A 26,868-nucleotide genomic window follows, 5' to 3' on the forward strand; every position below is an offset into this window, starting at 1 on the left:
TGGAACTGGTCATACCGAATCCGTGGGATGTGACTGCGCGGGCGCGAGCCTCATCAGCGTTCTTTCCCATCGTCCGTGGGAAAAAGTGGTTGCACGTCCTTTTTCCTCCTCTCGCTGAACAGGGAAGGAAGGCATATAGTAACCTGGCGGAAACATATCGCACGGAATAATCTTGCAGGAGAGTTGACAAGTCTTGGTGAGGTTGTGAGAGTATTTGAAGAGTGAGCGAGCTCATCTCCGCTACGACGGGTGTACGACGGGAAAGCCACCGCTCCGCACTCCGCCCCGGACCACCCATTTTCCCACGCTTGGGATTCTCCAGATATACCACGAGCACTCGGCCGAAGACCTTTCCGACAGACGACCAGCAGCCATGGATGACCAAACCCTCACTATCAACTGGTCTCCGGCGCTCATTGTCGTTAGTTACATTGTCTCCACCGCCGGAGCATGGGTTGCCTTCGAGCTTATCAGGCTTAGGACGAGCGAGAAGGGATGGCTCAATTGGGCTCTCCTGCTTTTAGCATCCCTGGTCACAGGCGGTCTTGCTGTCTTTACAATGCATTTCGTTGGGATGACGGCGTTTGATCTTCACGGAGCGACCGCCGTCCCTATTTTCTTTTCCACTGGGGTACGTTTTCGATATGGTTGAGAGCGTGGGAAAATTTATGTACTGATGATTTACTCTCTTTATAGCTGACTCTTGGGTCGCTCTTCGAGCCGATCTTCTGCGTCTGCGTCGGAGTGTATGTTACCGGCACGCAGGAAAACCCCTCACCACTGCGTTTCGCCGCGGGCGGCGCCTTCGCTGCCCTCGGAATCACTCTGATGCACTTCACGGCCATGATAGCTATGAAAGTGAGGTTGGACTGGATACCATGGCTCGTCGCGCTTGCAACAGCCATTGCCTGGTTTGCCTCCACCACCGCATTCGTGCTTTTCTTCCGATTGCGCGCTCTATGGCAAAACAGCATCTGGAAGCAGCTGGGCTGCGCTTTGATCTTTGCTTTGGCGGTGTCGGCGATGCATTACACGTGCGTATGGGTGTTCCAGTCCCTCTCCTATAGATGCAATCACTGACGTTACTTCATTGTAGGGGTATGGCCGCAGCACGCTACGGCATTGACCCAAACTACCCGCCAGGTAGCCCCGCTCTCAGTGACGGAACCGTATCTGTGAACGATGTCGTCAACATTGGGCTCGCGTTCTGCGCATTGTGTGGAGTCCTCCTGGTTGGGCTTCTCGGCATGCGCTTCCGGACTCATTACTATGGCCTCGGTCGTATACATAAAGGACAGCTTACGTTAGCAGTGGTTCTCGTCAACTCGCGCGGCCAAATCTTGGTCGACACCGCCGGACATCTGCCTTCCCGTCTGGTCACGGGCGAATTCGATTTTGACAAGTGGAGCTCTCCCATTGCTCACCCCGCTCTGCTTTGGCTTCTCAAGATCTCCACCTGCTGGGACAAGTTCTCGCAGTTGAGTGCTGCTATCAAGAAGCATGGGAGCAGGGTGGCGACGCTGCTGGATGATGTGTTGAACACGCCTCCGTCGGTTCCGCGGCCGAAGAAAAGCAGCCAAGATGCACGCTTACCTTTCTTGAGGCTGTCCCTAGTGCAGGCGGTACGTAACTAACTCTATTGTTTCTCAGGATATATGAAAATCGGGTCCTCATTTCCTTTCACAGGTCACTGCGTTGTCTATTTCTATGAGCAGCTCCTTCGATCGCATGGGACTTCTGTATGATACAGTTTTGGAAGCAAGACACGGCAAGGTTGCGCTGTTGGTCGATCGCCTGGACAACCAGCGCAGTGAATACTTTGCGGCGAAGGGTTTCCGATGGGTACCTCGTGTGCATTGCGCTTTCCGTATCAGGGATATCACTCACACCTTTGTAACTTTATGCAGACCGATCCCAAGCGCGTGGGAGGACATCTTGCTGAACACCTTGGGGTGGCATCAACAGCTATCCGTAACATCGTCACCGATATCCCCAACTTTGTTCGCACCCGTCGACGACCTATACGATCAGGATTCCACGTCGCCCTACTCTCGATCATCCCGAAGATTGGCCATTTCCAGATTCTGGTTCCCACAAAGGACCGGTCGACCATCCCTTTGATGGAACTTTCGGAAGGGGCGTTCGATGCCTTTCGCAAGAACGCGCGTCGACTGAAGAGCTATTTACGGCCACTTCTGAGAGATATGGATCGCAACACCGTACAGGTCAACGATTACATTCTTGCATCTGAGATTATGGCCGCGATGACCCGCATTGGTGTCGGCATCGACTCAAGCGCACAAATTCCCTTGCGGTCTTTGAAAGTACCGACTGACGTCCTTACGCTGCGTCCGAAGCCCACTGGGGATGTCTTGGACTTTCTCAGAGAGCCGGGAACCCCATCGTCGGTGGCATACCGAGTTCAACATGATACCTGGGCCTCCTCTCCGTTCTTCGACAAAGCTAGTATGGGTTCGGACATCAACCTCCTACTTCTGACACAGATCCACACGGACGTCAGTAAGAAGTATAACCCTCCTTCCGGTTTCACCTACATCGACCTGTCCGTCTTCGAAGCGATGCACTACTCGAGGTGCTTTCCTGAGCGCTTCCACCACGCTATAGCGCTGGAGCTCGACGCTGAGTGGCAGAACAAGATTGCTCCTAGTTTAAAGAATTGGGAAAACGATGAAGTTAAGGCCGGGCATGAAGCAGATGCCGATGAAGCTCATCGTCAATCACTGGCTTCTGCGCGACACTCCATAGTCGACATGTACGCTGCCGCCGGGGCCGATAGGCAACGCAATCCGAGCCAAGAGCAGATCCCGGGCGAGGATAGTCACGCCGTCATCGATGTGGACCAGATACTCGCTGAAGGACCGCCCGGTGATGATGTTATGCCCGAAGAGATGGATAACTGGGTGCCGCCGTCGCCTCCTCGTGGTCAAGCGGGAAAGACGAAAGACCAGGGGATTATGGGCAAGCTCAAAGGGTTGTACAACAACGAGGGCCAACCGGCGGACCTCACCCAATCCACGTCGAATTTCTCGAACGAATCGTCCTCATCTTTCGAGCCACAGGCGACGCCGGTGTTCAGAGGCCACACGGGCAATACAACCGCGATCAATTCCGACAACAGTTTTAACGAACGAATCGAGATGGAGCGATACCTCAAAGGCTCCGGTGACCCCGCCGGCAACGATGCAAAACAGGTCTCGCGCCGGGCATGGCAGGCTCTCCGCTGGATCAAGTTGTACTTGAATAATGATACTATGCGGAACCACAGTTCTACGGCCCTCACCTCCGCCAACCCCACTGGCTCCGCCACCACCGCTGGCACCGCTCCAGGCGCTCCATATTGGAATGCGCAGTCACTGACTCCGCCCCCATCGCGACCACACCGGAACGTCCCATCGCCGTTGTCCATCAATACCCAAGCAGTACCAAACCCAGGGGACGCATATTCTCCCTCCACGTCGGCAGTCGATTTGCACAAAGCTTTGGAGGATCACAACATCGAGGTACAGAACAAGTTAGTAGAGGAGGAGGACGCCATACCTTCGCCAACGTCCACGACTGCGAGCATATTGCCAGGGTCTTTGACGCGCAATCACCGTGCTTGAGACCATACCCCGGCTTTCACCATGCATAGTGGTCGTGCATCGTGAAAACTACTCGTCTACGGCGTACATTCGGACTCTGAGCAGTTGGAGCAATTTCGAAAGTATCTTGTACTTATCGCAATTTGGCGTCCCAGGCCATCGCAGTCGGACATTCTCATTTCCTTCAGACTTTCTTGTACATATATGCTCGTCGACGTACCCGTTTGTCCACCTCTACCGTCAGTATCTAAATGTGAGGAGACATTTGTATTTTAGTCCAGTCCAGTACAATCTATGTACGTGTTTAATGTGTACTACTCGAATCGTGTCAGTAAGAACAAGTTATATACGCCGATGCAGAAGGGATGCTTGGTGTTTGATGCTACGTTGCAAGTTTGGTGACTTGCGTCACCATACCATGGTGCTAGTCTAGTAGGAGTCCGGTTCTCATCACATTCGGTCTGCGTAGTGGCGCTTCATAACCTAGAGGGAACGGGGGTGAGTAACGGCTGAATACGCGATACTATCCCCAACAAAATCTGCCCTACCTCCTCGGTGAATTGGTGGAAAGTCTGGTCAGCCGTCAGCTTGTGGTCGACGTTGGGCTATACACAGCGAGAATCGCCTTGCGTTATTATCGAGTTTCCTCAGAGTGAAATGGTGGACCCATAATCTCACCTGCATGAACACAGCGAACGTATTCCTGGCAATCACCATCCCCGATCCGGCCGGGATAGGAGCACCTTTCACAAGATGCGGCGTGGCAACCAACAAGCCCCGACTAGCAATCTGCGCCGCCTCACCAATCTGGAACGCAACCGCGTCCTTGGGGATCTTGACCTTAACGAACTTGCCCCCACGGGTCTTGATGTACAACCCGGACTGAGCGAGGTTCCTGCCCATCTGCGCGTTCTGCGCCGCAATGTTCGCGGCGTCGATCTCGGTGTATGTTCCTGCCTCGCTTTCGTCAACGTACATGGCGCTCGTGAGACCCGTCAGCATCGAGTGGTCGACGTGCAGACCACACCAGGAGTCTTCGGGTTGGGTAGAGTCCGCGGTCGTGGTGGCGGTTTCGGGCTTAGCGGGCTCTTCGATGGGGAAGTAGTGGAGGAGACGGGCTTTGACAGTGGTGGATTCTGCGATGGCACTTTCGAGGAAGTTCGCCGGGAGGTCGGGATGCTCTTTGGAGAGGTATTTGTCGCAGTGGCGGGCGACTAGCTGCCCAGTTTTGACGATCAGGCCTCCCAACTGGTGCGAAGTAGATTGAGATTAGAGGACTGAGATCAGGATGCGGTGCAGTCCTTGTGGGTATACCAGGCAAACTTACATCCATGAAAGCGTCCTTGAGTTCAGGCAGCTCTTCCGCCCAGACATTAGAACATCTGGTTCGGGTTCAGGAGCTTAGCAAGTTTGCTTCTTACTGCACATCCCCTTCACTGACACTCATGTCATTCATCAAGGCTCACCCATAGGCGGGAAACTTCTTCTTGTACTCCTCGTCAGCGTTTGGCACAACATCGTAGACGGGGTCTGAGAGGATGTACATCAGCGATAATGAGGTTTGACTTTTTTTGAAATCTGCAAATTAGACACTAACTGTTGTAGAGAGAACCCTTGGCGAAGTCTGCCTTGCCGTTCATGATCTCCTTCCCGTGTGACCTGCACATACCGGATAAGACGCCTCATTGAATATCCGAGAGTTTCTCCCGACTGGCGGCCTCACTCTACTCACCAACCAAACAGGTACGACGACTCTTCGTGCTCGGCCTTCTTCAACGCCTCCTGGGGCAGGTTGGCCAGTGCTGACGCCAACTTCAGGAGCTTCTCACGCTTTCCGACATAGCCCTGAAAGTGTTGAAAGGGTATATGAGAAGAACCATCTCTACATCGGCACTAAGCTCGCCTACTCCCATATCCGCCTCCTCGCCCCTTTTTCCCTACCGGAACATTAGTGACCACGCACGCACCGAGGCCTTCGGCTCCAAAAGCACTCTGCAGCTGAGTGGTCAAGTCGACCGAGTCTGAGACCAGGTCATTGTAGTCCAGCACGACCAGACTGTCGTGGACGGCCGGTGGCGGGAGGATAGTCTCTTGAGGGCCCAACATAACTGGTAAAAGAAATACAACGTGATTTTCAAGTAACTCAAAAACGGTATCTGAGGTCCCCTTGGAAAATAATGCTCCAAAGCAGGACAGGGAATTCAACCACTACGAAGGAATATATATGGCCAACATGGAGCGTCGGCACCTTGGCCCTTTCCTTTTCACTGTCGTGGAAGTGACCTCCGAGGCCATTCCCTTATTACGGGACACCAACAAAAACGCGTTTTTGAGCTCGTGACACTCTCCGACCGTCATTGACGGCCTGACAGTTTGCGAGCGCATAAACGCCGCACAATTCCAGGGATGTGCATACCGTATGCAGTGACGTTTGGTTCGTTTATTACGGCCGCCTTTGTTTCTACGGGCTATATCTCGTCTACATCTCGTCCTCAGAAACAGAAAGATCCTCTTCTGGGAAATCTCCGACTACTACACAGTCAGGCCAGACCAATACGCCATGCTTGTTAGGGCATGAGAAATATTTCACAACTTGTAGTACAGTGAAAGCGGAGAAGGCGTAAACATGTGCGAAGTCCATCTGATGAGCTTGTTGTCTGTCTAGCTTCGTAACGTAAACCTACCTTCCATCATGTTTTCCCAGTAGCTCGTCTCCACACCAACCCAGAACCCTGCTTTGAACTCCACATTGCCCACAACCCCGATAGTGCCTTTCATGCGCCTCGACAGGCCAGCAGCGACATCTTCCATGCTAACTTCTGGTGGTACTTCACATCTATCACTCACTTTCATTGATGGCGGTGTTTGGGGGTGTTCCGGCTCAATTGGACACCCTGCTTGTTCAGCAAACTTGCAACGTTTATTCCATTTGAGGAAAGCACCGTACCGAGTCTGATGGTTGATGTTGGCGTTGGGAACATGAGGGGAGAGAAATCTCATATAGGACCCGCCACATAACTGAACACACCGGTCCGTTTGTCATAATCAGCATCCGTGAATCCAAACTTCTCCACCTGGTATACATCGCTGAGTTCCGTGCCGCCGTCGTGGATTCAGATCTGTGACCTGCACCAGAAGCACATCAGCATCTCCGACTTCTGTCAGGAAACCAAATGAAATCCATGGGGCCATCTCCAACCTGCACCCTCAAGAAAACCTGCACTGGGCAGTACTTCATTTTTCTCATTATCCTCAATAGACAAACTAGTTGATCTGTCGACGTGTAAAAGCTGATTTTCATTGTCGCTGCGGTACGCCTGGTGTGGGTTCCAGCTGTTCCTGTCACGTTCTCGGTCAAGATGGACAAGATTCGCCATTGTGAGCCCACCTTCAAGTGCTCGACTGTGATGCTTTTGCAAACCGTCTCTCGGAGGCAGCGCCTCGCTTGCCAGCGAAGACGGTCACGATCGGATTTGGACGTCCAATGCAACCGCTTTTTGGTAGTCGTTCGTTGTTAGGGCGAGACGTGGCTAATAGGGCAGGCAATGCGTATCAAGTTGTGAAGATGCCGAGGGAAAACAACGTGTTCAATCACAGTAGCTTTGGCGAACTAACTCAACCTTATTCAAACCATGCTTGTTCAATGCCCTCAGCAATTAGTTCAGACGACGTGGCGCGGCGAAGCTTGCTCCTCGCTCTCACCTTTCAGATTCAGATAACTTCCGTGTGAAATTGCTTTTGAGTGGCTCGACAGAAAAGGTGGGGTTGCGTTGCAGGCATTTACGCGTTGGGTTCATGTTCATGCGCCGTCGGCTAAAAAGTTTTGGCTACGTTGTCCAGCAGTAGTTCGACTCATCAGACCCCGAACATATCGCTTCCAATCACGCGAAAGTTTACGCCTCGCTGATATCTGTCGCATAAGATGACGACTCCCACGGCAGGAGGAATCCCGGCCGACCGCGGGCCGGCTGTGGTGTTGCGTATATCACTTCCATCTCAGGATTGGCAGAAGGCAGTCAAAGCGTATACAAAGGAGTCAATATGGAAACTGAAACAGCATATCATGGAGAAGATGGCCAGCGGGATAGAAGACGCGTTGAATTACGGGATATTTGTGCCTGCGGACTCAAAGACGGGGAAGCAGGGGAAATTCCTCGATGAGAAGCGTGAGCTGGGCTCGTTTAGCCCGGAGAATAACGTATGTACGCCATTGTTCGTATCGTTTGCCTTTACGCTCGGAAATCGATATATCCTCACCATGTCTTTTCGTAGTGGCTGCTGGAGTTTGTACCGAAGCATCGAGTCTGGTCATCTTCAGCGGCTACCGATGCCGATGCGGCGCCCGGATCGCCGTCCATCAACAGCAAAAAGAAGCAGAAGAAATTCTTTGAGGATGTTCAGAAGGGAAATATTGACAAAGTCAAGGAGCGAGGCCAGAGAGGAATAGATCCAAATTTTTGGTCGGAAAGCGGAGGTAAGGGGGAAACGGCCCTGTGAAACGTATTCGTCTATTAGTCTCACATGGACTTGTCAACTGGTCAAACAGAATCTCCGTTGTCCGTGGCGGTCATGAACAATGACAAGGAAATGATCGGTGTGCTTCTGGAAAATGGCGCTATGTCGGATTACAGATTGGGAAAGAAAGATGGCTGGAAAACTCCACTGCACCTTGCGGCCTTGAACAATAAAGTCGTTGCTCTGCAAGTAAGTGACAGCACTAGGCTTTTCTGACGCGATCAAAGCTCTAACTACGTGTGCCATGTAGACGCTTATTTCGTATGGTGCATGGATAAACTGCCCAGACGGCGTTGGACTGACGCCGCTCTATTACGCAACCTTACATTTACATGCGGATGCCGTGCTGCGCTTGCTAGTAGCGCGGGCGGACACGGAGATTTTTGACGAATCTGGGAAAGGCCCTCTGCATATGGCATGTTTCCACAACCATGAGGCCATCGCATCCATTTTGATTGACCTGGGAGCAAATCTGAACGCCCCCAACGCCGTCGGGAACACGCCATTGCATGTATGCGCCACGCGAGATGCCAAAGACTGTGCGAGGTGGCTTCTGCTTCGAGGTTGCGAAAGGGAGTTGGTCAACAAAAGTGGGCAAACTGCAGCTCAATTGGCGGGGTTGAGCGGGAGTAGCGAAATCGGGGACCTGATCAAGAAGTGGACCGATGCGCAAGTGATCCCGCCGCCCCCGAAACCGGTGCAACCTGGGGAGGACTTGCAGCATGTGTTGGCTGCAGTCCCTGCGATTCCTAGAGCAGGAACCAGCACACACTCTCGAGCCGCGTCGACCGACGTTAACCATGATCCACGGAGGGTATCGATGCTTCCACCAGGAGACACGCTTCCGCGATCGGCATCGAAGCGAGAGTCTATGCTGCCCGGAAGCACGTTATCCCATGTGGCATCGGGCAACTCGACACCGATTGCAAAACGAGCTAGCACCGCGACAGGGAAGAAACCAAGGAAAAGCGTATTTTCGGGCGAGAAGTTTATCCCACCGCCGCCGACATCAGCTCGACCTCTGAGCGTGGTAGGCGGACCCGTGCCAGGAAGTACGAGACCGTCTTCGATAGGTAAAGAAAACGCCTCAAAGCGTACGAGTCTCGAAGCGGGTGTTGGACATAAAGTCTCTGAGACGCCCAGAGCGTCGGTGGCGCGCCCTCCCGACGCGCACGCATCAGCAGGAACCAACACACCAGCAAACCTTTCTGCACAATCATCGGCCGGCGATGTCAAAGCTGTACTCAACGGAACTGCGGCGGATAACAAAGCGGCTAACCGCCGATCGATAATGAACTTCATCCCAGCGCCTGCAGGCCCGCCACCAGCGCATCTCTTAGGGCTCGCGGCGGGGTCCAAACCGGCTGTGCCGTCCCCGCTGCAATTTGCAGCGCCGCCACCACCCAAGCTGGCACCACCAGCGCCAGCAAGCCTGCCGCCAGCACCTATATTACCACCGGGACCTCATTCGCGAGCGGCATCCTTAGACGTGTTGCAAGAGGTCGAACCGGCATCTGCTGTTGAAAAGCCGGAAGCTCCCGCCAGTGACGTTCCAGCGACGGACAAATCAACCACCGAATACGCCGCTATGCGCGCGCAAGCGCAGCACATCATCACTATGTTGCAAACCGCGCTGCATGGGGAAGAGGAGCATCTGGAGGTTGACCTGGAAATGCTGCTTGACGGGTTCGGGGCGCTGGAAAAGGCGCTGGTGGACACTGAGCTCAAATGTCGTGAATTGGAGCTGAAGCTGAGACAGGAGGGTGGTGCTGTTAGCTGATCACTGGCCAGGAACTCCTCTATTGTTTCCACATATGTGTGGTCCTGGGCGAGCTAAATATGTGTAGACACTACAGCATACACTGTCTTGCGGTTGCTGTCTGCGTCACATGATGGTCCTTCTGGCAAGCATCAGACTTCATGGTATCGAGTAATCTGCTCTTTTGAGAGCACATGGGTGTCCATTATACCTTCACTTCTTTTTGGAATGTTACGAATAGTTTAACAACGTCCTTGGATTAGAGCGGACATGAGGATTTTTTTTTGAAATACAACACGCCTTTTGAAGATGCATCTAAGAAAGCAACTTCATTTCAATCAATCAAGTCTCCTAACCGAACACAGGACTGAGGCGACCACAACTACACGATTTCTCTATGGGAAGCCAGATTCAGGCCCCTGTACATCGGAGGGAGGGATGGATCCACTACGTAATAGGTGCCTACATAGCTTCCGATATATGTAGGCTTGGCACACCAAATGCGCTCCATATACGCCTTTCAAATCCACGCATTCAGGACGCAGGGGTCGCAAGTGCTGGTTCCGCGGCATCCGACTGTCCCAGTTCCAGTGCTTCTATAGTTTCGCCATCCGTTTCTTCAATCTCGGATGGTTTCGTCGTTTCAGTACCGTGATTCGCCGTTGGGAAGGCATCCGCAGCTTTCGTCATGAGAGATATGTAGTCGATGCTCAGATTCAGAACCGCGGCTGAGTCAGAAGGTAAGTATCCTACAGATTGCACTGCGCAGTTATGTTGAAGACCGGCCAGAACCTTGCTGTGCTGCCAACTCGGTGCGAATGGCAACTAGATCCCGATCCACCTTGTCCAACTTTGACAGATTGTAAGTCCGTGATTCAGAAACTATGAGCCGGTAATCAGTTCAGCCACATACCTCCATCTGTTGCAACAAACATTGTTCTTGATACTCCGCAAGATCTATAGAAGCTGTCTGAGTACACTGCGGCAACGAAGTTCAGCAACGGTACCGCGGAACCTTGCAAAGCGTTGTTAGCAGCAAGCTCGTTCTCCTGTCGCTGGAAAGAGTATTCAAAAGAGTATCAGAGGTTAAACGCCATCATCATGGAAAGTGGGTCGCCGACTATCACTCACAGCACTGGCGCACTGATCCCTCAAATTTGCGAAATCTAACTGCATGACATCCTCAGACTGTGGCAATTCTCGCTGTCGAGCATTGAAGGCCATGCCTGTTGGCGCTCCTACCATAAATGTCATCAAACGGGCAATCAGATCTCCTGTGGTCTGCCACACAAGCACATACCTGAGTGAGACGACTCAACTGGCTCTCCACTTGAGAAACAGTCCGGTGCCCGATCTTTAAGGTTGCTACCGCTTTCTGTATCAGTGTAGGAGCACGATTCCCTTCCCCCGTTCCAATCGCTTTTGCTATGACGCAGATGTCCACCAAAATCACCATCAGTCTCAGGAGTAACTGAACTTCTCAATGACTTTTGTAAAACGGGCACGTCGAGCGCAGAAACATTTCGAGCTTGATGCGCGTGTGGGCTTTGTGGAAGATACTCATCTCTAGCTTTCGGAATTTGAACGGGTGACATGCGTGATTGTGAAGATTCCAAAGTTGCCTCATACGGGTCGCTTGTCATTGTCCGAGGTTGAACCGGCGTGAAGGGTTTCGTCGATGATGCATGAGGATTCACCCGCGTGGGAAGCTTGAGACCTGTGAACTTGCCCCTTGTTTCCGGTCTGGGCGAGGGGTAGACTACGCTCTGTTCATCAGAAGCCTTTTCGCCATTGCCTGCGGTGCCGGAAACATCGCTTTGACCGCTGTCAACTCCAGTGCGAACGACATTACGATTCGGAGTGGCGACAGGAGTCACCGGTACCGTTGGTTGACGAACGGAGGTCCGCCCTACAACGAATTTAATTAGCTCTAGCCGATAGTACCATGCTACCATAACCGAACCTGTAAGAGGTCGCATTTTAAAGAGCTTCAAGAAGAGCGTTAACCTTTGATTGTTCATGTTTTCAAAACCTGGCGCTTACTTTCGGGGTGACCGGCTTAGCTTGTTCAACATCATTCGCGGTATTTTGTTCAACAGGCATCTGCATACGCCCAGTTTCAGGGACGTTGTCTGAGTGCGACGAACATCGGATGGATGAGCAAGAAATCGAATGGCATGGCATCCAACGCCGAGATGCGTACCAGATTCACTGGGAGACTTGCTCGGGGCGCGCCTCAAAGACGGAATGGGCGTCGAAGCTTGACGCGGTGTTTGCGAAGGTTTGACAAGCACTTTCCCACGGTCAGCATCGACATTTTCAACCGGCGTCGAGCGAGTCTCCGAAGGTCCTGAAAAAGGTGTAGTAGGAGGCCTGAATCTTTTCAAAAGGGGCTTAGGCGCAGAAGCGAGCTTGTTTGGTTGAGCGAGCTGATGCTTCCTGGCTCCTCCAGTTTCGTAGACACTTTCCTGCTCCACGGTATGCTCACTGGTAAGCGTTTGGGCAGCGACATCCGGACTGGTACTCTTCAGCCCCAATAGGCAAACGCCTGCCAGCGGTTTGAAAAGGGCGGCGGACTGGCCTCTGTTAAGGCGCTTTCGAGGAGGGAGCAGGAGAGACGGTGCGGACGGTTCGTTGTTATTGCCCAGGATGGCATTGATGTCGAAGAAGGGTTGCGAATCCGAGGGCGAGGGACTGCGCTTCTTTCCTGCGATTTGGCTGTCTTCGCCCGTAGCTTCTCCCATATTGAAGGCGCTGTTTGTAATACAACGTGGTTGCTTCGGAAACCGTATACGATAGGGGATGCAGATCTGCGTGGGAAAAAGGTCAGAACGGAAGACGCGAACCGCTGACGTTGGATCGAAGTCAAAACCTCCCGCTCCTCGCGCGTCGCAGCTTCCATGTTTTCACTTTTTACAAGTCAGATTCGACCACCATATAACAAAACAGCACCAGATTTATCATGCACTTGCACGGGTATTTATTTACTCAAGAAGGTTCCAAGACTATATACGCACAAATCTAAGTACGTCCGCAAAAGAATCGCTCGGATTAGATGACAAAGGAGTAACCTAGACGGCACGTAGAGAAATCTACGATTCACCAAGAACGGCCGAAGCTAGGTAATAGGTCTGGGAAGTAGCTACAGGAATGTCAGTAAACTGATCCCCCGCCGCCATGAGGAAAGGAACCCCGATTGCGCGTTAATGGCCTACGACCTGTCATTCCAAGGGAATCGTGGGTTAAGTCGAGACTCGATGATGAAGGCTGCCCTGATCAGTCACTTACCGTATGCGAAACCGGCACTCGACATCGGCCTTTGCGCGTCGACAGGTGGGCCCATTGCGAGTTGAGCATATGGATTGTTCTGCCGAAGTCCAAATCCGGGGAGAGGTTGTTGAATGCTCCGAGATGATGCAAAGGTCTGTCGCATGGCGGTTCTGGGACGGCTGTTCCCCGCGCTGGTCCCCGGCCGACCTCCTCCTAGCTGGTTATTCATCATCCCAGACGTCGCCGCGGAGCGTGAAGGCGCCATCGAAGGAGCGGGCATGACGAAAGACGACGAATATGTGGGTCCCGATGGGTAGAAGGCCCCATCGGTCTGCATCGCGTTCATCGACCATTGATCTGGTTGCGGAGCCTGCATAGGATTCATCGGCTGTCTCGCATAGTTTGTTGAATTATGGACTGGTAGATCTGAGTACACCGGCTGCTGTGGGGCTTTAGAGGAGTTACGCCGTTGAGACGTCATGAAATCGGGCTGGGCTTGCTGCATATCCATAGGCTCCGGTCCGCCATGCGTCGAGCCCCAGTTCCCACTTCCACGGATTGAGTTCAACCTTGAACTCCCGTTCTGTCGTATTGTTGTATTGTCGCGGGCATTGGACGGAAGGCTCAGTCGTTGCGGTGGGTTTGGCGTTTGCACATTAGGCCGTCCACTTGGAGAACTGCAAACAGATCGACTACTGTAATCGGAGGCATGAGCTCCTGAGAGGACTCGAAAAGCTTCGATCCGCTTCTAACCTTTGAGGTCTTCCGGTGCTATTCTTCCCCGGCGTTCCACTGTGCGGACTGACATATGTGGCGGGAGTTTTCTGTCCTCCTCCGCTCTTGAGCCGATCCCGCTCCTCCTTGAGAAGCCGAATTTCCTGATCCTGTAGCCGCACTTCGTCCTTCGCCTTCTGCAGAGCTCTTGCTCCAGAAGTCAGAGTTTTCCCGGGAGCACGTCTACCAGAATCGCCTTGCCTACCTCGTCGCTTCTCGGTATTTTCGACTGTATTCCATGTTTTTTATTTTTAGGTGCCGCAGCAATTTCACAGCGTTCCCATTTTGAAACTGCTCTGATTCGTCAGAATGGCGCACTGGGGTCGCAGGTATTGTCAGTGTCACCTTACCTGCCAAACTTTGACTGCGTCCTCTAAATGTACTATCGCGGGAATAAAGATCCTCTCAACTTCCTCTGGCACCTGTGCGCTATGCGCTTCAGTTTCGAAGCCCATCGTCGTTCGAGATAGGCATCGAAACCCACCTCCGTTCTCAGCTCTACGACAGCCGTTTTCTGACCACATATTGGACACAGAAGCTCCGCCTGTGCGTCGTTCGACAATGCCGCGACGTTCTCGCTGTTTTCCTGTAGGAGGCAGCTATTGCATACGATATGAGCACAATTCGTAACGTAGTACGTCGTGGTGCCCGGTACGTCGTCGACAGCTCGGGGCACTCCACCCACTGGACACCGAAAAGCGTGTTCATGGGAAAAACATCTGCGGTGCGAAAAAGTCAATTGGCTGGTCGTCCAAAGGGAAGCTGGTGGCGTGCCCTACCTCCCGCAATGCAGCCAATGGAGATCGGCATCGTAAGCTGGATCTGGCGCGTCCGAGTCCTTTTGGGGCCGGCTACCGCTGACGTCCGTGATCCGGGAGTGCGCAGGCATGCCTGTCGGTTGTGTGAGAGGAGTTTCAGGCGTTTGGTTTGCAATGGCGATTCCGTGGGACCGTGGGAAAATGAGGCAAACTTGTCATCGCGAGCTGCGCTCAGCCAGACGCGCTCGTACTGTTAAGATCTTTTGGCCAGAATAGCAGGACGCAGTAGTACGCGGAGTCCGTTAACGTACAGATACATGTACGTACATACATATATACATACCATTCGTTAACCGCAATACTGAAATAGTGATTGAAGTACACCGCATTTAAATACGAACAGAAGCAAGTACAGAAACGAACGACGAACCCGCACTAATGAAGCATTTCTCCTAACATAACCGCCTATAAGTCGTAGCCAGGGATATCCTCAATCTTCATCGTCAAGATGTCCTTCAACGCCTTGTCGATGATCTCCACGCCGTGCATCAGATCATCCTCGCTGATGCACAATGGAGGAGCGAGACGGATGATGTTCTGATGGGTTGGTTTGGCCAGGAGACCGTAGTGCTTCAACAGGAGACACAAGTGCCATGCGGTCTTGTCGAACTTCGACTCGTCGATCACAATGGCGTTCAAGAGCCCGCGTCCGCGGACAAGGGATATCAGTGGCGACTTGAGGTCTTCGATGGCAGCGCGAAATTTGACTCCCAAATCGTAAGCACGCTCCGACAGCTTCTCTTCACGAATGACCTCCAGCGCGGCCATGGCGACTGCTGATCCGAGAGGGTTTCCTCCATATGTTGAGCCGTGCTCACCAGGCTGAATGCACAACATGATCTCCTTCGACGTCAGAACGGCCGAGACGGGGTAGACACCACCGGAAAGAGCCTTTCCGAGAATGAGGATGTCTGCCTTGATGTTTTCGTAGTCAATGGCGAGCAGCTTTCCTGTTCTTGCCAGACCGGTTTGGATCTCGTCGGCGATGAACAGCACGTTGTGCTTCTTACACAGCTCGTATGCCTTGGTAAGATAACCTTCGTCGGGAACGAAGATCCCCGCCTCTCCTTGAATCGGCTCAACGAGGAACGCGGCGGTGTACTTTCCGTGCGCCTCCAAAGCTTTCTCCAGGTCATCGATGTTGTTGTAGCGGACCGTGATCCCTTGTGGGGTGGTGCAGCTGATATTTGGGACGAAGGGACCAAAGTTCGTTGTGCTGTCGGGATCAGTAGACATGGAGATCACACCGAGGGTCCGACCATGGAAGTTGCCAGTTGCGGAAAGGATGAAGGCTTGCCCTTGTGGAATACCCTTTTTCATGTAACCCCACTTCCGCGCGAGCTTGAGCGCAGTTTCGACACCTTCAGCACCGGTGTTCATAGGGAGGACCATTTCGTAGCCGAAGTACTAGAAAAATGAGAAAGTGAGCAACGAGTTCCGGAGATTGAAAGGGATGCGGGATAGCGCGATCCTTACCTCAGTCATGTATTTTGCAAAGCGACCAAAAACGTCATTGTAGAACGCGCGGGAGCTCAGCGTCAGCTTCTGCGCCTGCTCCACAAGAGCTCCGACAATCTTTGGGTGGCAGTGACCCTGGTTGACAGCGGAGTATGCGCTCAGGAAGTCGAGGTACTGGCGACCCTCAGGGTCCCAAACGTATGCGCCTTTTCCCTCGCTGAACACGACTGGTACGGGGTGGTAGTTGTGTGCACCATACGTGTTCTCGAGCGCCATGACATCCTCTGAGGTGTAGGTGCAAAGTGGCTTCTTGGGGCGAGACGCCTCGCCGAGGACCGGGCGGGTTGGCTCGTCAGTGACGTGAGAAGACAGCATGGTGGGCGTGTTGGAAGTTATGATTGGGTTGTATTGGTTGCAAATGTATGCGAGATTTCAAGTTGCTTTTTGGTGGATAAGGTGTGGGGGAGAAATCCGAAAGGCAGGGACGCGCTTATATACATTTTGAAGGCAAGAATCCTTATTCGAAATGCGCATAACTCAGACCCTCACTTCAGACTCAGAGCGAGCGTTGCATCACGCGTCGATGTCAGGAGACCCATTCCACCACCTCCACCGACACGGCGTTCAAAAAAAGAAAAGACGGAGAAGGTAACCGGAAAAAAAAAGGGAGCCCGAACTTGGAAGTCACCGGGTGGCGATGTACGGAAACGTGGGCATCCACGGCCAGCAGGTCTCTGCTCTCCTGCGGTTTGGCCTCGCATCCAGGGGTCAATCACATCACAAAATCCTTGGAGGCTTCTATTCATAGCAACAGCGTCTGAAACTCTACGGAGATGCCCTTCATTTAGGCGGCCGGGATGGGAATAGAAGTTACCAAGATAGTTTTAACCAAAAATGGGACCTTCAATTTAAGTTCGCCCGGTCGCCGTCTCGGTGTAGGATGAAACCAACGCTGCGTCCGTACTACATACCTTAAAAGTGATGACTCAGCAGCTATACCCCACTTAAAAATGGAGCACGGCGGGGCACCCTTCTGCTGAAGTTCACAGGATGTGACCAGCACGGCGTCAAGACCTATCCGACTCGGAGTCCTCGATGCTCGTCTCCGGGCATTGCGCTGCTTGCAGGCTATCTGTCGAGCCGCTTTTGGAACGCGAGAAGGCGAGATGAGATGCATGGATTCTGGGAGCCGAGTGGAGTCACATTTACGGAGACAGTGCCGCGGGACACGGTAGAAGTCAGACAGAAACGGCAGCCCAAGGGACGGAGATGAGTGGCGGGTCACCGTCTCTGGCGACTAACACGGCTGAGGGAGCTTGGTTAAGTTGCTGGTTCCGGAAGCTGTGAACATTCCCATGGCACTGGAAACGACCACAAGCGTTTGCACAAGGCAACCAGGAACACTGTCTTACTGGTTGTTGCGACTCTAATTGCAGCGGTACGATATAGCCTGCCGCTGCCATAGCCGACAGGAGCATGTTACCACGAGCTGGACATGATCTACGGTAGCTGGGCATACCCTACGTTCCAGCAAACCGTCAGGGTGAACTCTAGGGTCTGGCCACCTATTGTACATGCCCATCTCCGCCTGCGCAGAGAACGCACTGGCGGCTTCAGGAATACCGCCGGGGCTTTATCAATGTCTAAGTCCACTTTGTTCCTTTGCGATCTGAACGGATCTGAGCTTTGAAACTATTCGGAACAGCGAAATCGACTCAGAGCGCTCGGGATGTCAATCCTTAACTCGCAGGATGATCTCGCAATTGAGTGCCTTTCGCTGGGCGTCTAGTGGACCACGGCAAAAGCCATCGCATTCTTTTCCTTGACAGCGGTGCCTATGAGGGCAGACTTTGTACCGTCGGGATGTATGGACACCGGCGGTTCGCCTAAGGCGGGGATGCTCTCCGCTTTGTATCAGATCTTCTTCACCTATGATTGGTCAGGACTGAAAGTGGCATCAACTGTACGGGATATGCACGACGGTTGAGTACCGTGGCTACTGCGGAAGAACCCCAACCTTATTCTCAGTCCGCTGCACGAATGTCAACGATGATTAGGTGAGCTACCTGCCGTTCCCTCCTGTGCGCCTCTCCCGCCGCGCTGCGGAAGGATGGACAAGTAGCCGCTTCCGCTGCACAAAGTCCCGGGACCAGGAGAAGGCTAGGTTGCATTCCAACCTGTCAGGCTCTTTCGCATGGAATGCCTCGTTGATGGCTAATCGCTAACATCAAAATCTACGCCCGGACCACAGAGATGCAATGCCGCAGCCAATGACTTTTATATAAATGCACTACACAAAGACTACGAATAATGTTAGGGATGCTGATGTTCGATGCGAAAAATGCAGGTCTCTGATGCGGGTCTCTAGGTCCACATCCATGCTAGAACCTCGCGGGGAAGATGATGGAAGAGATGATGCAAATCCCGAAGCATAAATATGTAGCTATCTACAGCAAAATTGTCGAGTACTAAGTCTCAATAAAAACATGTCGAGGATATATCGATGGATGCGGACCGAATCAAAATAGATCTCCTGGCCCTGCCATTGCGATCTCGTGGGCGTCATTGCTGAATGGTATCTCGTGCTGCAGGAAACGTACAGAAGTGATAGTGAGCCGGACAATCCCACAACTGACTGAAGTCCGGAATGCAAACACGTACCCCGTCATGACCATCTTCAAACTGTAAGACCTCAATGTAGTCATCTTCTGCAAGGTCAATAGCGCAAATGTCGTCTAGAAGGTTGTCAAACTCGTCTCGGCCTTCCCCGTTCACGTCGTCGATGAGTATGACACGGTCCTGTCCCATCATAATGTCTTCGTCAGAGTCTTCGACGTCGATCTCGAGCTCCGCCTGGAGGAGCATCTCGCGTTCCTCGCTAGGCAGGGAATCCAGGTACTGCATTCGGCGGACGATTTCTAACTGCTCTCTTCGTATCTGGGCGTCGAGCTGGTGGAAAGCGTCTCGTTTTAGCCTTTGAAGGCGCTGGCGATCTTTCGCCCCGATATTCCCATTTCTCCGCTTCTTGAAGGGGACTGTGGCCGTGCGAGGCCCATAATTTGATTTTCTCCTGTTGTTGTTGGTGTACACGGCGGCGTTTGTCTTGGCCTTCTGTTCAAGTGAGACAGATCAGAATGAGAATGACAATGAAGACATAGAGTAGACGGGCAGTCATAACAAACAGAGAGACAGCAAGTACGTACCGTGGTGGTTTTATGTACTCTTGCCAACTTGCTAATAGATACTTTTTTGGGGGGACCAGACTCTCTGGCTCTCCCGTCCGCACCAAGGTTTGTGGAAACCGGTGTCCCAGGGGCGACTAAAGGGTATCGTTTGAACTTTGCAAACCCATTCGTAGCAGGCGAACAACGTCGCATTGTTTTTGGCGAGGCGGTGAAGGTCAGACTGTGACAACGACCTCCATTGCAAGACCTTGGGGAGTTTCTCACACTCATTTTCGGAGAGGAATCAAATTCGAAAGGGAGAATCGTAGTGTTGATTCGTGAGTTGCGGTTTCTATGAGCTGCCGGTGTCGTAAGTGAGCGGCAGCTTCCGCAGAGTTCAGTCCTTCACGTAGGATGAACTTTCCTCAGCCGTGAGATTTGGAGTTCGCACCAAGACGTTATGCCGGCTACCAGCACTAACGTCGTCCAGTCAAGGCAGCGCAGGGATCGTGGCAGGTGCTCTCACTGTAATAGAGATTGGTCTCCGCTCTTCGAGTGGGTAGGTCGGTCAAAAGCCAAACACAAGGACTCGTAGCGGCGATAGATAAAGGGAGCGATCTGTCGTGGCGAAGCGAGGAATGCTGATACGTTTGTCGTTTTTCGTTCGTTTCCTGCAGACTGTATTTCTCTGACCTCGTGCCGTCTGCTCTATAACATGCGCAGACAGCGTTGGCAATATATATATATTTAAGATACTGTATAATGTAGAGTGGGACCAAAAAGGGGGTGCGTGTGGAGGGCTGTGTGGGATGGGAAGAGGGTGGAAACGTCGTTGGGCGGGGAGCGTTTTCTTGTTCTGTGAATCTGAAGAAGTCCTTGGGTCCTGTGGATGTGCGCCCTTGGATCATTTTCATCATCATTTGCCAACCATCCCCCGTCCGCCAAACAATTCGATTGATCCAAAGCCGTGGGACGCGGGAACCCGTCAAGCTGTCATTTCCTGCTTGCGACAACTACTACGTACATACGACAACTGGCATCTATGTACGTGCAATTGGGCTATCCACCCGAACGGCTTGAAATGTGATCTACGTAACAAAGAGGCGACCACATAGGGTGTTGCGAGTGCTATGAAGGTTTGCCTCGGCCGTATGGCGGCCGCTGGGGGCAATTGGAGCACCTGGTCGCACGTCCAGCAAAGAGAGGGGGTTATTGTTCCACTGTATGTTTTGCCAGCGTATTCCACTTCGAGAACGTGAAGATGTTCTACCTCGTTCATTGTCTGCACCATACTGCACTGTTATGGTCTCTACTCGATGTTTTGGGGCTTCTGTTCAGGTACAGCCAAATTGGATGCCGAAATGGAAAGAATAGAATCTGTTGACAGAAAAGGTTCAATGAACCAAAGGACTGTTTCTGCATGGCGTTTGGAACTGCAAAGAAGAGCATTTCTGCAGGCTCTATGTGGTAAATGGAATGTACGTGCTGATTGCACATCACTACGGTCGAAGCTTTGCCTCACATCCCCTTATTACGTGCAAATACCTATTGAATTTTCATTATGTATCACAAGTGACTTTCTAGTCGCATTCCAGCTCAAGATCTGCGCCAATCGCTTCCGGCCAATGCATACAGCATGTCCGTCCCGGCTGCATCACTGACGTCGTACGAGCATTCTTTTGGCTGTCACTCAGCACCACGCACAGCGAGTTGGTTTGAGAAGTCGCTGACAAAGGGGACCCCATATCAGCTCTCTGCTGGTAGCGGCAAGGTCCTTTTCCGTCTTGTGAACCCTTACTCTGGCTCCGCATTGCTAGAGAGAGCTCGTTCAAAGAATTGGACACCCTTACGGTCTCCACACCCCCAAACGGGGCCTCTCCTGCAGATTAGCCTCTGCTAGTCACCACATGAGATTGATTTCCCCTGCCTGGGGCCCCAGGGGAAAGAGGAGAAAGCTGTTCAACATATGAGAAGCGCGGTCGCGCGTGCTCGTCGTAACGCCTGTCGACTCGCACGACGCACTGCCAGTGTCCGTCCCGTTCGAGGAGGGTCTATGGTTCAATTCTGAAAGCGACGCTGGGAACGCAACAGAAGAGACTCTCACTCGACGATCTCGGTCTCCACAGTGGCACGATCTCATAGGGAGCGGGCGGGAAGGCCGCCCAGGGCACTCTGCACACCGACTGGGACGAAGACTTCTCACTGCGCACACCGAAGCTCTCGGGGCAATGCCGGACCATGCGCAGAGGGCGGGAAGGGGACGAGGAGCACAGGGGCCGAGCAACAATGATGGGGGACGGAACGGCACGGGTGGTTCGCGGATAGCAGGCCAGCATGTTTCCTACGGCTCGTCCAACTCACATGCCGGTCCCCCGATAAATGGAATTTCCCAACGATTCAGTGCACTGTACGAAGACGCCCTTCAAACGCTGCTTACTGCAACGGCCGAGGGTGGAGTGACGTCGATGGCCGGTAAGTGGATGTTCGTCGAAAATGTCGCATTCGCGGAGTGGCTGAAACCCACAATAGGCGTGTCAAGTTCCGCTCCAGGTGCCCTGCCTCCGCCTCCACACGTCGCGAGTATCCAGACCGTAAGTGGCCGACTCATAACAAAGGCATTTGTGGTGTCAGTCGAGGAAATTAAGAAACCAAAAGCAGAAGCACAGGTCTACAACCAACCTCAGGTGGGCATCAAACGGGGAGATGGCAAACATTCAGATGGTCAGACTCACATATCGTCTCCACTTCCAGGCACAGGCACGTGATGCTGGGCCTAGCGATTCTCCAATGCCTGAACGCCCGAGATCTCCGTCTTCGTACGATTCGAGGAAAGATTCCTCTCGTCCTGCGTCGACGAGTTACGGGGACAGACGAGAACGCGATGTCAGGGTCCACGAAAGAGCACATCCAGGCGCCTGCCAATCATCGACTATAGGGATTCACGAAAGGGCAAACCCGGTTGACTCCGGTCAGCTACGGCCCTCGCAACCTGCATCACAACCTAGCAGTAGAGAAGGTAGAACTCACGACATCTGGACTGCCCACAGAGAGAGAAGGCCATCCGATTCAACAACTTGGCGAGATGAAAGCCGAACTTTCAGCGCTTCGAATGCTGACAGGGAGCGAAGGTCCTCCGATACATCCGCTCGGCGAGATGATCGCCGAATCCCGGGTGCACCGACGGGGGAAAGAGAGAGAAAACTCTCCGGTCCATCAGCATGGGGATGTCATAGCCGAACTCCCAGCGCATCGTCTGCAGACAGGGGCAGAGGGACTTCATCATCGTGGCGAAATGGAAACTCTTCATCAACATGGCGAGATGAACAACGACCTTCAAACACATCTGTTGCGGACAGATGGAGAGGTGCTTCACGCAGCAAGGAAGAGAACGGACGAAATTATGGCACATTGACTGCGGACAGAGGGAGAAGGAGCTCCCTACCGATCAAAAATGAAGGATGGCGGAGTTACGGCACATCAGTTGTGAACAGAGGGAGGGAGATTTCTCCACCCACTAGGAGACAGGAACGAGCAACTTATAGTATATCGACTACGGACAGAAGGAGAGGGATTTCTCCACCATTCAGGGAAGAGGACAGGTCAGATCACTACACATCGATTGTGGACAGAGGGAGAGGGGGTCCCACCCCCATGAGAAGAGTGGGGATTCCAACGCTCAGCACCTCAACTCAGAGTTGCACTCACAAACCGGTCGGCGATGGTAGATCTAAACCTTCTCCTTCACAAACCTCCTTCTCCGTTCCCTCGAGAAAAAGGAAGGAACAAATCCATCGACAAGTTGATACCCCAAACGCACCGCCTGCCAAGATGCGGAGAGTTGAGCTTGGACCAATTGATACCCCAACCGCTCCGCCTCCCAAGATGCGGAAAGTTGAGCTTGAACATCCAGCACCTGCAAATGTTCGAAAGGCAGACGCTGCCCCGTTTCTGCCCGCGATCGACACCGATAAGTGTGCGAGAAATTACATACAGAGGCAATTGGATCTCCGGAAGTATGAGGCTATTCTCTCAAATCCTTTCAGTAGCATCATCTTTAGGAACTCAGAGGAGACGACGCGGGAAGGGGGACCGTCTCCTCACGTTGTTCCCCCATCTTCTACTGCGCAGCAACCAACCCAGGGAGTTGCTTCTTCAACCCCGCTGTCTACACAGTCTGCATGTGATTCCTTGACGCCAATGACGTTCTTGAGCACGCGAACGGCATCCTCAGCTCCTGTATCCAGGGTGCCCAACTTAGCAGCTACCAATCATTTTTCCGTCAAACCTGGGGCAACATCGTCGACGACGGCTCAGGATGTTTTTGGCGCGGGAGGAACATCGCGCCGCAGTTCAGTGATGCAAGAACTAGGTCCACCTATTTCCGGTAGCACGATATCGGTAGCGCAGCGAACCTCGCACGCGGGTCTTCGCGCAACGTACCTTGCTCAGTCTGGCCTGCCGGGGCCTCCAACCTCATCTGATGCCGGACTGGTCTCCAGGCCCATAAATTCAAATCGCGGTGAAGGCTCATCAGTACAATCGGGAAACATGAGCGTAACGCCGTCAACTACGGCCGCAGCTCCGCTAGTTTCCGGCGCATTTTGGAACTCATCTGTCCTTGAAGAAGGATTGGAAGCAACATGGAAAGTGCTTGGTAGCGACAAACCTCAGCCCGAAATCCCCAGGGGCTCACGGAGTGGGATTCTCGCTCCCGGACTTGCTCGACCTGAGACCCGCAATGAACAGCGGAATGGGCCGGTTCGTCGCGAAGATCCTCGGTCCAGAACGTCAAGTGGCTCCTCACGGAGTGGAGCTCTTGACCCTGAGCTCGCCCGGCCCTCTATATCCGGTGGCCTACGGAATGAGGCTATGGTAGGCCAAGTTCCGCGCCCGAACACTGTTGATGTCTCACGGAACGAACCAATCGTTCATCACGCAGTCCATCCCAAAGCCCCTAGCGGAGCGCGGAATACGGCAGTGACTCGCGACAATGCCCGTCCGCAAGCTTCTAATAGCTTACGGAATGCACCTGTCGTCCGTCAGGCTCATCATCCAGAAGCTTCCAATGGTGCACGAAATCCGCCCGCCGTCCACAAAAATGGTCGTGCAGCTCCCGCTGGCCCGCGAAATTTCGCAGCCGTCCCTCAAGTTGCTCGCCCTAAACCTGCCGATGCGGCGAGGCCTCGGTTGACCGTTTCTATGGCAGAGTCGACCTCCGGCAAAGCTTACTTGCAGGCGCATTCAGGGTCTCATTACATCTGCCATACCGTTCATGAACCACAGCGACCGATTGCGTCCCCGAAGTCATTTTCAGTTCCCATGGTCATGGAGGCTGTACCCACAACCAACTCGACGGCGCGAAGCGCTCCATCTCTCCCCAACGAGCGGGCCAATGCAGGTTCAAATCCACCTAATTTGGCGCATCCGAAACAGCGTGTTACGTTTGCGCCAAACAAGCCTGGACGACAGCGACCTGGAACCTCCGTTCCGTATAGCTGTCGACCTCAGAAACAAAAAGCTTTGCCTCTGTCACAGGTCCTGGCACACAGCATACAAGCTGCAGCAACGACTACCGCTTCCGGGCAGCGTCCGACGGCAGGGCCGGAAAAAATCCACACCATAGCACCGAGTGCGGAAAATGTGCACAAAGGTGTAAGCAACCGTTCAGCAAGGCCGTCACGTCCAGGTATCATGAGTACGAACAGCGGATGGATTGTCAAGGATGCTTCTCCAGTTGCCACATCCTCAACTTCTGCGAAGAGTAACGGTCTCGCTTTGGATAGACTCAGGAATTATAGCTCGCCAAGTTCGTCCAGCACGAGCTTCCTGCCTTCGGGCCTCAGAGACATGTCTCCACCTTCCGACAGTGAATCGAGTGCGATGCCACCGGGCGCAAACGGGGCTAGAACTGACCAAGGATCGACATCAGTCAAAGATGTAGGTCGGTCGGAAGGCGCAATTGCGTCACCGCAGGCTTCAAGCGGGGATGGGGTTCAGCCTGCAAGATCTCAGGAGCGCGCCACCTCGCCGAGTATTGCGCCTGCGGCCAGTAACGAAAGCATGCAGGTCAAATCCCGCACCCCCGCACCAAAGCAAGGCAAGCACAAACAACCTCCCCCGGGGCGGAAACCTGTCAAGGGCAAGACTCTCCCGGATGAACTTGATGATGCGGTTCGCGTGGCAGCCCGGCAAATGGAGGAGGCGTATGCGCGGCAAGTGCAGGAACGTCTGGCACCCATACAAGCGGTGCAACTCCAATGCCAGGAGGATTTGACGGATATTGCGTTGTCAGCAAGATCCGTTCAGCGAAGGTATTTACGTCCGGTTTTATGTATATTCGCGTTGCATCGACGCCGGTTAACACTCTTTCTCCTAGGGCGAATGACTTGCGTCTGCGGTTTTTGGAACTGGAGGAGAAACGGATCAAAGAAGGTGGATATACGTCCCACTAGATGTTGTCCTATTCTTTCATTAACAGCTGGCTTCTTCGGCCCAATATTCAGGAACGCATCCAGATCATGATGTTCGTGTGAAGGAGCTGGTGGCTGCAAGGGAAGCCAAACTGAAGGTCGCAGCAAACCGACTGCGTCTATCCATCATTAGTTTCCAAACTCAGTTCAAAGCCGCGGAGGACATTGCGGCTGCTGATTTCGTGGTATGTATTGTGTAGGTTTTTTTTTCTTGTACTCGGGCGCCGCTTGTTCATATTTGTTGTTCTCTAAAAGACTCGTCGGCGCACTGTCCGCAGAAAAATGCTTGTTTACCAAGCTGCTCAGAAGCAGCGCCTCATAGCGAACCACAACCGGTCACTCGTTCCGAATCCAGGTATTTCACACTAGGAGTAGAAAGCAAGGTTCGCATAGCATTTATTTGCCTTCCCCTTGCCAGTGCCGACCCTAGCTCTGACACCCAAACAAGTGTATGAAAAGCGACTGTCACGAACGGTCCAAGCATGGGAGTCTGCGCCGGATTGGCTTCAAAAACGTTTGAGCAGCAGTCGGAAGGAGATCCTGGCTGGCAGGGTACGTTTCCGAGCCCTATTGGATATCAGGTCAACTGTGGACCTTGGGCATCTAACTTCCGCCTCTAACATCGCTTTCCAGATGCATATACCCGCTTTCCCTCAGGGCTTGGAAGACCACGAAATCGACCAAGATCTGAGTTTCATCAGGATGCTGACTGCAGGATCGCAATCCGAATCTTCTCCGGGAAGCCAACATTTTGAACCATCCACCAGCAGTGAAATCATAAATATCTCTTCAACACCCGAGCCGATGGACATCGACACCCCTTCATTGCCATCCGATGCCATCAACCGTTGAATAATCTGTCCGTTTGGTCCCTCCCGTATATTATATGGTTGTAGCTTTTTGGTTGATCCTCTTTTCCTGCTTCTGTACATACATTGCCCATTTTGTTTCCTGACTCGTTCATCCCTGGCGTAATGTACATGTGTCTGACGGTGTAAAACATTGGCCGTTGTCCCCACAAAATCGTAGCGGATCGGG

General features: G+C 52.9%; 9 protein-coding genes across 9 annotated transcripts; 3 read left to right on the forward strand and 6 right to left on the reverse strand.

The window, feature by feature from the left end:
* The first annotated feature begins 79 nt into the window (after nucleotides 1–79).
* On the forward strand, nucleotides 80–3,860 carry EV422DRAFT_514201 (uncharacterized protein). The gene is made up of 5 exons (XM_053069227.1): nucleotides 80–631; nucleotides 697–1,034; nucleotides 1,097–1,622; nucleotides 1,687–1,842; nucleotides 1,908–3,860. The coding sequence occupies exons 1-5, from the start codon at nucleotides 374–376 to the stop codon at nucleotides 3,621–3,623; spliced, it is 2,994 nt and encodes a 997-aa protein (XP_052929276.1). The 5' UTR covers nucleotides 80–373; the 3' UTR covers nucleotides 3,624–3,860.
* On the reverse strand, nucleotides 3,861–5,892 carry EV422DRAFT_514202 (uncharacterized protein). Its single transcript, XM_053069228.1, has 8 exons — nucleotides 5,544–5,892; nucleotides 5,335–5,447; nucleotides 5,200–5,261; nucleotides 5,069–5,132; nucleotides 4,930–4,984; nucleotides 4,281–4,850; nucleotides 4,151–4,207; nucleotides 3,861–4,085 (listed from the first exon to the last, which is right to left on the reverse strand). The coding sequence occupies exons 1-8, from the start codon at nucleotides 5,706–5,708 to the stop codon at nucleotides 4,053–4,055; spliced, it is 1,119 nt and encodes a 372-aa protein (XP_052929277.1). The 5' UTR covers nucleotides 5,709–5,892; the 3' UTR covers nucleotides 3,861–4,052.
* A 6-nt stretch (nucleotides 5,893–5,898) lies between these two features.
* EV422DRAFT_600392 (uncharacterized protein) lies at nucleotides 5,899–6,697 on the reverse strand (the record flags this gene model as incomplete). The annotated part of the gene is made up of 3 exons (XM_053073679.1): nucleotides 5,899–6,243; nucleotides 6,321–6,554; nucleotides 6,629–6,697. Coding segments are annotated over 3 exons (465 nt in total), but the record flags the coding sequence as incomplete, so codon positions are not given.
* Nucleotides 6,698–7,442: 745 nt separating this feature from the next.
* On the forward strand, nucleotides 7,443–10,172 carry EV422DRAFT_514223 (uncharacterized protein). The gene is made up of 4 exons (XM_053069229.1): nucleotides 7,443–7,800; nucleotides 7,875–8,076; nucleotides 8,149–8,306; nucleotides 8,368–10,172. The coding sequence occupies exons 1-4, from the start codon at nucleotides 7,525–7,527 to the stop codon at nucleotides 9,895–9,897; spliced, it is 2,166 nt and encodes a 721-aa protein (XP_052929279.1). The 5' UTR covers nucleotides 7,443–7,524; the 3' UTR covers nucleotides 9,898–10,172.
* Nucleotides 10,173–12,733, reverse strand: EV422DRAFT_514231 (uncharacterized protein). The gene is made up of 8 exons (XM_053069230.1): nucleotides 12,080–12,733; nucleotides 11,920–12,008; nucleotides 11,177–11,864; nucleotides 11,008–11,114; nucleotides 10,892–10,931; nucleotides 10,790–10,833; nucleotides 10,669–10,726; nucleotides 10,173–10,604 (listed from the first exon to the last, which is right to left on the reverse strand). The coding sequence occupies exons 1-8, from the start codon at nucleotides 12,618–12,620 to the stop codon at nucleotides 10,411–10,413; spliced, it is 1,761 nt and encodes a 586-aa protein (XP_052929280.1). The 5' UTR covers nucleotides 12,621–12,733; the 3' UTR covers nucleotides 10,173–10,410.
* A 282-nt stretch (nucleotides 12,734–13,015) lies between these two features.
* Nucleotides 13,016–14,976, reverse strand: EV422DRAFT_141765 (uncharacterized protein). Its single transcript, XM_053064814.1, has 8 exons — nucleotides 14,700–14,976; nucleotides 14,405–14,639; nucleotides 14,271–14,342; nucleotides 14,126–14,211; nucleotides 13,900–14,067; nucleotides 13,386–13,841; nucleotides 13,165–13,300; nucleotides 13,016–13,094 (listed from the first exon to the last, which is right to left on the reverse strand). The coding sequence occupies exons 1-8, from the start codon at nucleotides 14,807–14,809 to the stop codon at nucleotides 13,080–13,082; spliced, it is 1,278 nt and encodes a 425-aa protein (XP_052929281.1). The 5' UTR covers nucleotides 14,810–14,976; the 3' UTR covers nucleotides 13,016–13,079.
* EV422DRAFT_141772 (pyridoxal phosphate-dependent transferase) lies at nucleotides 14,824–16,811 on the reverse strand. The gene is made up of 2 exons (XM_053064815.1): nucleotides 16,215–16,811; nucleotides 14,824–16,145 (listed from the first exon to the last, which is right to left on the reverse strand). Exons 1-2 carry the CDS (start codon nucleotides 16,569–16,571, stop codon nucleotides 15,144–15,146), a joined length of 1,359 nt encoding a protein of 452 aa, XP_052929282.1. The 5' UTR covers nucleotides 16,572–16,811; the 3' UTR covers nucleotides 14,824–15,143.
* A 1,904-nt stretch (nucleotides 16,812–18,715) lies between these two features.
* Nucleotides 18,716–19,573, reverse strand: EV422DRAFT_503180 (uncharacterized protein; the record flags this gene model as incomplete). The annotated part of the gene is made up of 3 exons (XM_053068324.1): nucleotides 18,716–18,781; nucleotides 18,858–19,307; nucleotides 19,400–19,573. The coding sequence occupies 3 exons, from the start codon at nucleotides 19,571–19,573 to the stop codon at nucleotides 18,716–18,718; spliced, it is 690 nt and encodes a 229-aa protein (XP_052929283.1).
* A 1,748-nt stretch (nucleotides 19,574–21,321) lies between these two features.
* Nucleotides 21,322–26,799, forward strand: EV422DRAFT_142005 (uncharacterized protein). Its single transcript, XM_053064816.1, has 8 exons — nucleotides 21,322–21,832; nucleotides 21,911–22,044; nucleotides 22,112–25,671; nucleotides 25,737–25,792; nucleotides 25,864–26,015; nucleotides 26,086–26,185; nucleotides 26,249–26,382; nucleotides 26,464–26,799. The coding sequence occupies exons 1-8, from the start codon at nucleotides 21,589–21,591 to the stop codon at nucleotides 26,680–26,682; spliced, it is 4,599 nt and encodes a 1,532-aa protein (XP_052929284.1). The 5' UTR covers nucleotides 21,322–21,588; the 3' UTR covers nucleotides 26,683–26,799.
* Nucleotides 26,800–26,868: the final 69 nt, after the last annotated feature.

Source organism: Fimicolochytrium jonesii (assembly GCF_025526975.1).
Source record: "Fimicolochytrium jonesii strain JEL569 chromosome Unknown EV422scaffold_2, whole genome shotgun sequence".
Taxonomy (NCBI): domain Eukaryota; kingdom Fungi; phylum Chytridiomycota; class Chytridiomycetes; order Spizellomycetales; family Powellomycetaceae; genus Fimicolochytrium; species Fimicolochytrium jonesii.

What these genes read in the sequence shown, in the direction of transcription:
- EV422DRAFT_141772 (XM_053064815.1), bottom strand. Translation starts at nt 16,571, where the DNA reads ATGCTGTCTTCTCACGTCACTGACGAGCCAACCCGCCCGGTCCTCGGC. An exon ending in TTGCAAAATACATGACTGAG is followed by an intron (nt 16,146 to 16,214) that starts GTAAGGATCGCG and finishes TCATTTTTCTAG; the next exon opens with TACTTCGGCTACGAAATGGT.
- EV422DRAFT_514201 (XM_053069227.1), top strand. Translation starts at nt 374, where the DNA reads ATGGATGACCAAACCCTCACTATCAACTGGTCTCCGGCGCTCATTGTC. An exon ending in CTATTTTCTTTTCCACTGGG is followed by an intron (nt 632 to 696) that starts GTACGTTTTCGA and finishes CTCTCTTTATAG; the next exon opens with CTGACTCTTGGGTCGCTCTT. An exon ending in GTGTCGGCGATGCATTACAC is followed by an intron (nt 1,035 to 1,096) that starts GTGCGTATGGGT and finishes ACTTCATTGTAG; the next exon opens with GGGTATGGCCGCAGCACGCT.
- EV422DRAFT_514202 (XM_053069228.1), bottom strand. Translation starts at nt 5,708, where the DNA reads ATGTTGGGCCCTCAAGAGACTATCCTCCCGCCACCGGCCGTCCACGAC. An exon ending in AAGAAGTTTCCCGCCTATGG is followed by an intron (nt 4,985 to 5,068) that starts GTGAGCCTTGAT and finishes AACCCGAACCAG; the next exon opens with ATGTTCTAATGTCTGGGCGG. An exon ending in TCAAGGACGCTTTCATGGAT is followed by an intron (nt 4,851 to 4,929) that starts GTAAGTTTGCCT and finishes ACTTCGCACCAG; the next exon opens with TTGGGAGGCCTGATCGTCAA.
- EV422DRAFT_142005 (XM_053064816.1), top strand. Translation starts at nt 21,589, where the DNA reads ATGCCGGACCATGCGCAGAGGGCGGGAAGGGGACGAGGAGCACAGGGG. An exon ending in AGGTCTACAACCAACCTCAG is followed by an intron (nt 22,045 to 22,111) that starts GTGGGCATCAAA and finishes CTCCACTTCCAG; the next exon opens with GCACAGGCACGTGATGCTGG. An exon ending in TTGCGGCTGCTGATTTCGTG is followed by an intron (nt 26,016 to 26,085) that starts GTATGTATTGTG and finishes GTTCTCTAAAAG; the next exon opens with ACTCGTCGGCGCACTGTCCG.
- EV422DRAFT_141765 (XM_053064814.1), bottom strand. Translation starts at nt 14,809, where the DNA reads ATGCCTGCGCACTCCCGGATCACGGACGTCAGCGGTAGCCGGCCCCAA. An exon ending in TCGTAGAGCTGAGAACGGAG is followed by an intron (nt 14,343 to 14,404) that starts GTGGGTTTCGAT and finishes CATAGCGCACAG; the next exon opens with GTGCCAGAGGAAGTTGAGAG. An exon ending in CCTTCACGCTCCGCGGCGAC is followed by an intron (nt 13,301 to 13,385) that starts GTCTGGGATGAT and finishes GCCATGCGACAG; the next exon opens with ACCTTTGCATCATCTCGGAG.
- EV422DRAFT_514223 (XM_053069229.1), top strand. Translation starts at nt 7,525, where the DNA reads ATGACGACTCCCACGGCAGGAGGAATCCCGGCCGACCGCGGGCCGGCT. An exon ending in CGTTTAGCCCGGAGAATAAC is followed by an intron (nt 7,801 to 7,874) that starts GTATGTACGCCA and finishes GTCTTTTCGTAG; the next exon opens with TGGCTGCTGGAGTTTGTACC. An exon ending in TTTTTGGTCGGAAAGCGGAG is followed by an intron (nt 8,077 to 8,148) that starts GTAAGGGGGAAA and finishes CTGGTCAAACAG; the next exon opens with AATCTCCGTTGTCCGTGGCG.
- EV422DRAFT_514231 (XM_053069230.1), bottom strand. Translation starts at nt 12,620, where the DNA reads ATGGGAGAAGCTACGGGCGAAGACAGCCAAATCGCAGGAAAGAAGCGC. An exon ending in GGGATCAGTGCGCCAGTGCT is followed by an intron (nt 10,932 to 11,007) that starts GTGAGTGATAGT and finishes TACTCTTTCCAG; the next exon opens with CGACAGGAGAACGAGCTTGC. An exon ending in TGCTAACAACGCTTTGCAAG is followed by an intron (nt 10,834 to 10,891) that starts GTTCCGCGGTAC and finishes CAGCTTCTATAG; the next exon opens with ATCTTGCGGAGTATCAAGAA.